At 35.5% G+C, this 11,648-nt stretch overlaps 1 protein-coding gene across 7 annotated transcripts in view; it reads right to left on the bottom strand.

Annotated features, from left to right (window-relative positions):
- Window positions 1-11,648, bottom strand: part of LOC149798373 (la-related protein 1B-like) — a 142,719-nt gene that overhangs the window by 16,261 nt on the left and 114,810 nt on the right. For all 7 annotated transcript variants that reach the window (XM_089963526.1, XM_089963529.1, XM_089963530.1 and 4 more), the window contains exons 16-19: window positions 9,656-9,801; window positions 9,070-9,214; window positions 5,554-5,663; window positions 2,793-2,917 (exon numbers count right to left, since the gene is read on the bottom strand). In XM_089963526.1, the coding sequence (XP_089819652.1) occupies window positions 2,793-2,917; window positions 5,554-5,663; window positions 9,070-9,214; window positions 9,656-9,801 (526 nt within the window). The remainder of the gene's footprint in view (window positions 1-2,792; window positions 2,918-5,553; window positions 5,664-9,069; window positions 9,215-9,655; window positions 9,802-11,648) is intronic.

The following is an 11,648-nucleotide window of genomic DNA, read 5'->3' as shown; positions in this document are numbered from 1 at the left end:
GGACAATTTGGTATGTCAATGATGAATAATGGCTGATCAATGATAAAGCTTCGATTTTTATAAATATCTGATGATGGATAAACTGTAAAGGAAACAATGCATCTTCAGGGCCAATACTTTTGTCTTGAAAGATGAATATACCATGTTAGTTTCTTTCAATCAAACTACTACACGATCTCAGTTAAATGAGAGTAAATGCTTAACTGATTTTTGCTACTGATAGCATGCATGTGTGATTTGGAATTTTTACGTAGCTTTAACAATTTTTCAGTCATATCACTATGATGTCTACAGTGTGGCAGTTTATAGTGATGTCTAGCACTAGGGCATCATGCTGCAGACATGTAGCATATGTCCCACCCAGTCACATTATCCTGACACCAGGCAGACCAGTCCAAACACTAACCTCTTAATGCTGAGTGCCAAGTCTTTCAGTCATATCACTACGATGTCTACAGTGTGGCAGTTTATAGTGATGTCTAGCAGTGGGACATCATACCCCATACATGCTACTGATGGTAGGTGGTTCAATAAAACTTGTTTACAAGCAAGACTATACAATTATTTCTCCCCATCTCAAAATTGATCTTCACATACTTCTCCAACCATTTTATCAGATACCAAAATTTATTGTAAATTCTACTATAAACTTATCAAATTCCAGTCTAAGCTTACCCAATTCTATTGAAAGCTTACCACATTCTCCTGTAAGCTTCAAAAGATAACATGCAAAGTCACTTTTTAAACAGGCACTAATGCTGGAGGCATCACTGTCAGTAAACAAGAACTATCCATGTTTATGCAAAACATGATCTCATCATCACAGTGATATACAGGGTTCCTGCAGACATAACAAAAAAAAATTCCACAACTTTCCAAAACTTTTCCAGGGCCATTTCACAAAACTCGAGGAGCACAATATCTTGCATTGTTAACTTTATCGATCATAAATGTGGCATGTTCGAAACAAGATTTTTAATCAGTGCTTGGTGCTCGTTGAAATTACCCATTATACATTTAAATTCCAAGACTTTTCCAAACCTTCGCAAGGTTTTGAGAAATTCTCACTTTTCAAGGCCCTTGAAATTTTTTTTTTTTAATATTTTTAAACTTTTTCAGGATCCCTGGGAACTTGGGATATATTATCTCATTAGCCAATCAATCCAGTTTCCCAATTTAAAAAACAAACAACTCATTCTGCTCTGCCATGAAAATAAAAACAAATTTTAAAAAGAAAATCAGGGATTAACAGAGCCATGCAAGAGGTCTGATTGAACACTTGCATACAAGTTGGACTCAACTACAAACCGCATAAAATGAAATCTACCATATCTGGGTCTATACAGTTTGTTAGGGCCATCAGTAGATCATACACAGACCCTAATCTGGCAGTTCATTACATGTAGGCAGAGCAGGGTTCAATCTGTTCAGCAGTTGGACCTCACTTATCCACAAGTATATATTGTACATACTGTGTTTATCTGAGTTTAAAGACAACCCGACTGAGTTGCCAGGTCAGTCTTCCTCTGCTCAATTTAAACAAACACTTCAAATGGGAGATCCCTGATTTGCTGGTATATTATGTGAATGGAGATCTGGGCAGATGCTTTCCACAGCTGGGTTTAAATTAAGAATAAATATGGTACAATCAGCTCACTTGTACCAGAATCAAAGTTAACCTTTGCAAGGTGTTTACCATATGTTCTTGTTTATAATTTGAGTTCAACAGCAAACTGCACAGGACCCAGGCATTAGGCATAAGCAGATCTGGATCTGTGCAGTTTGTTAGGAGTAATCAGTAGAATAAACAACAATGATCCTGATCTGCATGTGCATTATGCAACAGCACATCAGGATTTTTGTTTATTACAGTTTGACTTTACTTATAAGCAAGTATACAAGGTACTGTTCTTATTTTAGTGGACAAGACATTTATATGAAACATGCCTTCAAGAAGGGCATGGAAAATTTGCAAAAGAAGCTGTGGCTCATGGCACACCCATGTTCACTCTTCAACATGATGTACCAACATCCTCCATTATGCAAGCCAGGGCTCTGTCTGTCCACCTCTGTCCCGACAGTCCCTCAGTTAGCCTACCACCATACTGATATTCTCCATTATACAAGTCATGTCCCTCAGTTAGCCAACCACCATACTGATATTCTCCATTATACAAGTCATGTTCCTCAGTTAGCCTACCACCATACTGATATTCTCCATTATACAAGTCATGTTCCTCAGTTAGCCTACCACCATACTGATATTCTCCATTATGCAAGTCATGTCCCTTAGTTAGCCTACCAACATACTCATATTCTCCATTATAGAAGTCATGTATATCCCTCAGTTAGCCTACCACCATACTGATATTCTCCATTATACAAGTCATGTCCCTCAGTTAGCCTACCACCATACTGATATTCTCCATTATGCAAGTCATGTCCCTCAGTTAGCCTACCACCATACTGATATTCTCCATTATGCAAGTCATGTCCCTCAGTTAGCCTACCACCATACTGATATTCTCCATTATGCAAGTCATGTCCCTCAGTTAGTCAACCAATGTAATGATATCCGCCATTATGCAACTCAGGGGTTTTAGTCAGCCCACCAGTGTAATGATATCCTCATTCATACAAATCAAAACTCTTGGCCCGCCATGGTACCTATTATGCAACTTGAGGCTTTTATTTAGCCCACCACGGTACCATTATGCAACTCAGGGCAGTCCGTTTGCCCCTCATCTAAATTCAATAAGGCTGTTCTGAAAGGTCTATTGTCATCTGCTCACCTCCACTCTAAAGTCTTCTAATCTCTTATATTTGGATAGCCATTCCTTCAGCTTGGGATCAATATCCACATATTTGCGGGAATACTTGAGGAATGCCCAGAATTTCTCAAGCCCATACAGTTGCCCTGCAAATTAAAATAGAATGAGCTTTGTTACTAAAAGGAAGGTATACTTTCAAGTAACTTCCCCCACTCTTTTGTTTCAATATAATGCATTATTAATTAAAATAAAATAAAATGTCAACTACATGGTCAATTTTCCTTCAGCAAAGATGGTGTCAAATTAGAAAAACAAGTTATATGTTCGGTAGTCAATTTTGGTGGCACTTTGATGGTCACAACTGCCAGAAATGATATCTATGTATTTTCCACTGAAAATTCAAATGAGCAAGAAAGAACAAAAAAAAAGTGAGAAAAAAAATAATTTTGGTAGCCCACCCATAAACAATTACACAAAGGGCCTCAAAGGAAGATTGTCATAGACTAAACACATCACCATCAATAAATAATAAAGTATTGGTATTATTATTTAAGTATTTTACTCCTCTCACATGAAAAGTTGCAAAAATTGAAGTTAATGTGACTACTGTGGTCATTAAAATATTTGAACTTCCAAATAACTTTTGCAGGGGGTGGGTACGTAATGCAGGAATACTGATTACAACAACTATACAATAATTGATCTTTAAAGAGCTACCTAAAACAGAATAAGTCATGTTATGTAATTACACATGAAGCAGTATACGAGATATAATTACATGTCAAGAAGCTTAAAACCAGAGAGATAATTATATTATAAAACAAGCGGTTCCATTTTTGCCCCAGCTGCCTTATATTTAGCTAGAAAATATCCCAATGAACGTAATCTAAAACAAACCCATTAACATTGACCTTAATCTAGTGTGGAATGATGGACACACAAAAAAGAATATTTATACTGAGTTTTCACAAAAGTAGGCTAAATGAAAGTAGTCTTTCTAGTGTACCTTTGTTAACAAAATATGGGTAAAGTATGGCTACCTTAAAAAAAATGTAAAAAAAATTGGGCAAAAGGCGGATACTTTTTTAAAGAAAACAAAACCATTAAAATTTATGCAAATTAACATTGCCATTATAATCTTGACCAAAAGCATATGCACACTAACTTTCCCTTTAGGCTATCCTTCTTAAACACCCTTTAGGCTATCCTTCTTAAACACCTTTCTTCTTAAACACCCTTTAGGTTATCCTTCTTAAATGCCCTTTAGGCTATCATTCTTCTTAAGCACCCTTTAGGCTATCCTTCTTTCTAAACACCCTTTAGGCTATCCTTCTTAAACACCCTTTAGGCTATCCTTCTTAAACACCCTTTAGGCTATCCTTCTTAAACACCTTTCTTCTTAAATACCCTTTAGGTTATCCTTCTTAAATGCCCTTTAGGCTATCCTTCTTCTTAAGCACCCTTTAGGCTATCCTTCTTAAATGCCCTTTAGGCTATCCTACTTCTTAAGCACCCTTTAGATTATCCTTCTTAAACACCCTTTAGGCTATCGTTCTTCTTAAGCACCCTTTAGGCTATCCATCTTCCTAAACACCCTTTAGGCTACCCTTCTTCTTAAGCACCATTTAGGCTATCCTTCTTCTTAAACACCCTTTAGGCTATCCTTCTTAAATGCCTTTTAGGCTATCCTTCTTCTTAAACACCCTTTAGGCTATCCTTCTTAAATGCCCTTTAGGCTATCCTTCTTCATAAACACCCTTCAGGCTAACCTTCTTCTTAAACACCCAGCTCTATATCTGAGACAACATTTGAATTTGCTCAACAGTTACAAGATTTTCAACATAAAAATGATAAAGAAATATAGGCAGCAGTGCTATTTTGATAAAAGTAAGGACAGAATGACTACTTTGGAAAAAGTAGGGATAGAATGACTATTTTGGAAAAAGTAGGGATAGAACGACTATTTTGGAAAAAGTAGTGACAGAATGACTATTTTGGAAAAAGTAGGGACAGAATGACTATTTCTATTTTGGAAAAAGTAGGGATAGAACGACTATTTTGGAAAAAAGGAGGGATAGAATGACTATTTTCGACCAAGTAGGGACAGAATGAGTATTTTGGAAAAAAGTAGGGATAGAATGACTATTTTGGAAAAAGTAGGGACAGAATGACTAATTAGGAAAAAGCAGGGATAGAATGACTATTTTGGGAAATGGTAGGGATAGAATGACTATTTTGGACCAAGAAGGAAATGTTTGCTATATTTGGAGCACTACAACTATCTGCAAGAGGAAGTCAAACAAGGTCACGCTTTCAGTACTGAACTTGAACAAAGAAATAAAGTTTATGGTGTAATACATTTTTATTACAGAAGAACAGATGAAATGCATAGAACTTTTAGAAACCACAATTCCTCACTAACAAATAACTGCTTGTAAAATACTTTTCTTGACTACCACAGAAGAAACTGGTCATCATATGACTGTTAAGCCTCCCCCTCCCCTGCAAATTGGTGTTGTACACATCATTATGCATTCAAATAACAAAACTGTGACCAACTGTACCGGAGAAACAACGTAAAAATTAAGGTTAATCTAGTGCGTGGACAGGGAAACATCTATACAAATATACACATATGATAGTGACCAACGTCTCCCAAGTTGGGCTCACACAAAATTTTATATTATTCTGCAAATCTTTTGAGGTGTTTCATCAATCAAGTTCATATTTAAACCTGTTTATAATGAAATTATCAGTTTGTACCTTGGACAACAAGTCTTACCGTTTTCATAATCTCTTATTGTTTCTTCCTGAAAATCTTTGAACAGGTCACTTCTAAATTTTCTCTCAAGACCATAACTGTAGTATCTAAATAAACACTCCAGGCCATATCTGTAAAATGACAGAAAGCAGCTTTATATTTCACAAGGTGTCATATGGTTGTAAAATCACAAACACAAGCTCCATACCCTATCAAATTTTTATATATATATATATATATATATATATATATATATATATATATATGAAGATAAATAAGCAAAATCGATAACTCTGGTTCTGTATAGCTTATGTTACAGAACACTTACCTTAAACACAACATAATGGATGAAATTAGTAGTTGTTACATACTGTTAACTTTCATCTGTTGTTCCCTCTCGCAATAAAATGCTAGAATACATGGCAGATATTATCATAGTTAATTTCCATTTATTTCATCATATCTACATTTAAACTTCAAGTATTGCATGATAAGTGCCAATGGATTCATCAACTCCAGAGCCTGCAACAGGTAATTTTATTAAATCTGCTTTTTTGGTTTGCCATTCATTTGTGCATTTTTAATTCTGAAATTTATTTGTGTTCCATATGCGCACAATTCATTCTTGCATTTCATTATTTCTTCTATTCATTTATTGCTTCTATTCTTTAAAATTTTGAAATCCTTGTTCGGAACCTACATGAAAATGCATCATGATTTGAATCTCATCACAAGTGTGCTTAGTAACACAGCAAATGCATACAATACAAAAATTGTGCAAATATACCCATCATTATTTATCAGTAAACTTTAGTTCTTATTTCATTTCATTCAATACAACTAAAAATGGTACATATACAATGCCTGTTGATGTCATCAACTCAATGTTGATTAAAGGCAAAATAAAATGTCATAGAAGTGAACAGATGAATGCTTGTGTAAAATACATCCCTATCTCTTCCACCTTTACACCATCATGGGGAAGTATAAAGTCAGAAAATGGGCACAATTAATATACATAACCAAGTCTTACAACAGTCCAATAACAACTGCAAGAGTAGTTGCATTCATAAAATTGTTATATATTGTCTCCAGCTGTAAGCAAACAAAGGCCGTAAGTCTGGAAGCAAAACAAAGGCCATACGTCGGTAAGTAAACAAATGCCACAAGCCTGTAAGTAAGCAAAGGCCATAAGCCTGTAAGTGTATGTGTGAGAGTGTGTGTGAGACTTGTATTTTAAACTTAGCTTTAACAATTTTTCAGTCGTAACGCTACAATGTCTGCAGTGTGGCACTTAAAGTGATGTCTAGTGCTGGGACATAATGCCGCAGACATGTAGCATGATGTCCCACCCTGTCACATTATCCTGACACCAGGCTGACCAGTCCTAACACTAACTTTTTAATGCTGAGTGCCTAGTGAGGCAGCTGTTAGTACCATTTTTGTAAGTCTTTAGTATGACTCGGCCAGGGACTGAACACACGACCTCCTGCATCCGAGGTGGATGCTCTAACCACTAGGCCACTGGAGCGGTCAAAGCCTCTAAGTAAACAAAGGCCTTAAGTCTGTAAGTAAACAAGGCCATAGGTCTGTAAGTAAACAAAGGCCATAAGTATGTAAGTAAATGAAGGCCACTAGGCATCATAAGAAGTTTTCTTGTGAAGACCCTGTTGTTATGGCTATCCATTCAGGCTGAGTAGTAATACATTTTCAAGATGGCTGCCACTGCATCCATATGGAACATCAGTTAGGCACCCATTTCATACATGACCAACAAGACATCATAACAAGTCTTTTCGTGAAAACCCTAGGTTTAAATGTCTATCCAGTCAGGTGGAATTGTGATAAAATTTTCAAGATGGCTGCTGTGGCAGTCATATTGGATGTCAGAATACTACCAATTTCATTGTGTGTGTGTGTGTGCACCCAAACCTTCATGGCAATGCTCCAAGTAGCTTAGGAGGAGTTTTAATAATAAACTTCTGCTAACAGACAAAAGGAAGCTGGACAAGAGGCCATTCCATAGGATCTCCTGGTCTAAAACCAGTTAATCAGTTGCAGTGCAAATTTGTTGATATGTGCATATTAGGTGATGACTACACATTTTATGACAATTGTTTAAAGGTTTTATTCAGTTGTACTTTCTAAATACTGCCGCAAATCAAGATCATTTGTCCAAAACTGAAAGGTATCTATGCCCTAGTGATGAAGTTGGTCAAATACCGCTCATCAGATTAAGTTGCGCAAACGTTTTTCAACTTTTAGTGGTAGACTGCATACACATAGGTTTTCGCTAGAATACTCCTTAATTTTGGTCAAATTCAGTCAAGTACCTTTCGGAGAATGTCATTTCAATGCTTCTCTATTTTTAGTAATGGTACCCATATTTAATTACAGATTTGCATAATTTTTTCGTACAAGTTTAATGGTCTTTATGCCAACATGTTTTTATTTCAAGATTCGTAAAAATTCTTTTGTTGTAATGGCAGCCATATTTGAAGGTAGATTGGTATTAGTTTACAAATCTTTAAACTTCTCAAATGCCATCTTTCCATTCAATTTTTGGTTCATATCTGATGGCACAGCAACATCTTCTGTACAAATATGGGGGGGGGGGGCTTCATGCCAGGATGATTTCTATCAAGTTTTGTCAAATACTATTCAATACTTTTGTTGAAGAAGTTGTTTAAAATTTTTGCTATTTTGTTTAGTAATGGTAGATGAACATCATCTGTACAAATATGAAGTCTTCAAATACGCACGATACACAATATGAGACTAAATCAGGGCATTACCTCAAGATCACTCAACTTTCAACCAGGTGATCTAAAAACTGCCCATGTAAAGATCATCCTGGAATATCTGCAAAATACTTCGACCATGGAAATTTATAGTTAGCTTAATTGATTGTCAAAATCATTAATGAAATGCATGTTGCATTTCATTAAATTTTTGTATATCTTTCATCATTCTTCACTTGCACAAACATTTTCTTCAAATTGCATTCATGATTTCAGCTGCATTCATTCTGTGCCCTTTTTTTTATTATTCCACTGGTAAAATTACCAGTTTCAGGGTCTGTATGCATTGAGTTGATGCTATGAAACCAGGGGGAAGACCTACCTTATCTCATTTAAATTTTACCTTGTTCTTCAAATCTAGGATTTTGATATTTCTTCTTATAAATGCTCCAGTTCTTTCTTTTTTCCACAAGGACAATAATACTGAATATGCAGATTGGAAAGCACATTTTCCTGGTAGCATGTCACTGATAAAAGGAGATACAGAATGGAAATGTCGAGCACATGAATGGTATGGAAAATCTGGCAGATGAATATTGGGTTGTATTAAAAATGGTTGTAATTGGAAATCTTTAAAGAACATTACAAGGACAGTTTCTTAATTGAAAGCCTATTTAATTTGGCATTTTAAGAAAAAGACTTTTTTTAATATAAAAATTGGAAATGCTTCCATCTGCAATTATTAAAAGAAAAAGGTAATGGATGAATTTTTTTAATGAAAACATGAAGTTCTAACCTATATCCTTCTTTGGAATCTTCTACAGCCAAAGTTTTGAACTCATTATACATTTTCTTGTTAAAATGCTGGCGCAGGAAGAAAGACCAAAATCTAAATAAGGTGTTCATCTCTTGGGACTGGCCAACACCCATCTTCTTACGATCTGAAAAAAGACAGGACGCTATATTAGTGTTGAATTGAAATTAAAAACAGCAGGCACTACCCGCAGAAACCAAAAGGTTTTCTTAACATTGTATCCATGTTTTGTCCATCATTTTTATATAAAGCCCAACAATTCTGAATGAGAACTGTGCAAAATATTGAATACATTGATTAAACATCACTAGAACGAAATGTCAAAATTAAAACCTCTGCCACACAATTCTTAAGCATAAAACACCAAGCACTTGCTGATAAAAATGCAGATGTAGAGGCCTGTACAACCTAAAATTCTTAAGCATAAAACACCAAGCACTTGCTGATAAAAATGCAGATGTGGAGGCCTGTACAATCCAGATGTGAAGGCCTGTACAATCTAGAATTGTTAAGCATAAAACACGAAGCACTTCCTGATAAAAATGCAGATGTGGAGGCCTGTTCTTACCCTTTAGACATTTGGCATGATACTTGTGGTACACGTGCCAAACAAATCCATTCTCCTGAAGCAGTTCATGGGAAGGATGCTGGAATGCCGGGAATGAATGGGGTGTGCTGCCGTAACTTGAGGACAACATGGAGAGGTCAGGCTCACTGGGAATATATGCAATAATAAAGGAACTATAAACATGTGATATAAGTAAGTTATCAAAAATAGACAATGTTTCAATGTTTATACGAACAAGTATTCTGCAGACCCTGCTGTCTCATCTGTGTCTGTGCACAGTATTTACTTCTTAAGTTGAATCCAACTGCAAACTGCATAGACCCAGATCTGCCATCACATAGTGTACTGGCAGATCTGGATCTACAGCACTGGCAGATCTGGATTTACACACTTTGTTAGGACTAATTATTATTAGAAGAAAAAAAAACAGACCCTGATCTGCCAGCATGTTATGTGACAGCACATCAGGGTTTATGTCACACTCAGTTATACACAAATATATTATGGTTTGCACCATCTGTTAACTGTAGAAACTTAAGACCAAACTTTTAAAACACCCATTAACACTGACACCACAGACACGGCAATCGTCACTTGATTCAGAATTTTGTATGATTTAATTCCAGAGAAAATCTTTGGACCTTCAAGAAGAATGCTGTTTACAAAACAAATCTTGACCCAATTGGTTAAGGATTTATCTTTTCTTCATGATTTAAAAATAACAAATTATCTGATGAAGATCAACATCAATAGTACTGGTAAAATTATCTGATGCATATCAGCATCGATAGTACTGGTAAAATTATCTGATGAAGATCAGCATCAATAGTATTGGTAAAATTATCTGATGAAGATCAGCATCAATGGTACTGGTAAAATTGATGCAGATCAGCGTCAATGGTATTGGTAAAATTATCTGATGCAGATCAGCATCAATAGTATTGGTAAAATTATCTGATGAAGATCAGCATCAATGGTACTGGTAAAATTGATGCAGATCAGCATCAATAGTATTGGTAAAATTATCTGAAGCAGATCAGCATCAATAGTACTGGCAAAATTATCTGATGAAGATCAGCATCAATAGTACTGGTAAAATTGATGCAGATCAGCATCAATAGTATTGGTAAAATTATCTGATAAAGATCAGCATCAATGGTACTGGTAAAATTGATGAAGATCAGCATCAATAGTACTGGTAAGATTATCTGATGAAGATCAGCATCAAAAGTAGTGGTAAAATTGATGAAGATCAGCATCAATAGTACTGGCAAAATTGATGAAGATCAGCATCAATAGTACTGGCAAGATTATCTGATGATCAGCATCAATAGTACTGGTAAAATTGATAAAGATCAGCATCAATAGTACTGGCAAGATTATCTGATGAAGATCAGCATCAATGGAAACGGCAGATATATCTGATGAAGATCAGCATCAATAGTACTGGTAAGATTATCTGATGAAGATCAGCATCAATATTAGTGGTAAAATTATTGATGATCAGCATCAATAGTACTGGCAAAATTGATGAAGATCAGCATCAACAGTACTGGCAAGATTATCTGATGAAGATCAGCATCAATGGTAACGGCAGAAATATCTGATGAAGATCAACATCAATAGTACTGGTAAAATTATCTGATGAAGATCAGCATCAATAGTACTGGTAAAATTGATGAAGATCAGCATCAATAGTACTGGTAAAATTGATGAAGATCAGCATCAATAGTACTGGTAAGATTATCTGATGATCAGCATCAATAGTACTGGTAAAATTGATAAAGATCAGCATCAATGGTAACGGCAGAAATATCTGATGAAGATCAACATCAACAGTACTGGTAAAATTATCTGATGAAGATCAGCATCAATGGTCATGACAAATATCTGATGATGATCAACATCAATGGTACTGGTAAAATTATCTGATGAAGATCACCATCAGCGGTAATGGCAGAAATATAAATTCATTTTAAAACTATTCTTTTTA

This window comes from Sinohyriopsis cumingii, chromosome 6, assembly GCF_028554795.1.
Source record: "Sinohyriopsis cumingii isolate HCF-2022 chromosome 6, ASM2855479v2, whole genome shotgun sequence".
Taxonomy (NCBI): domain Eukaryota; kingdom Metazoa; phylum Mollusca; class Bivalvia; order Unionida; family Unionidae; genus Sinohyriopsis; species Sinohyriopsis cumingii.
The sequence above is the reverse complement of the archived record's forward strand: the minus strand, read 5'-3'. Positions and strand labels throughout refer to the sequence as shown.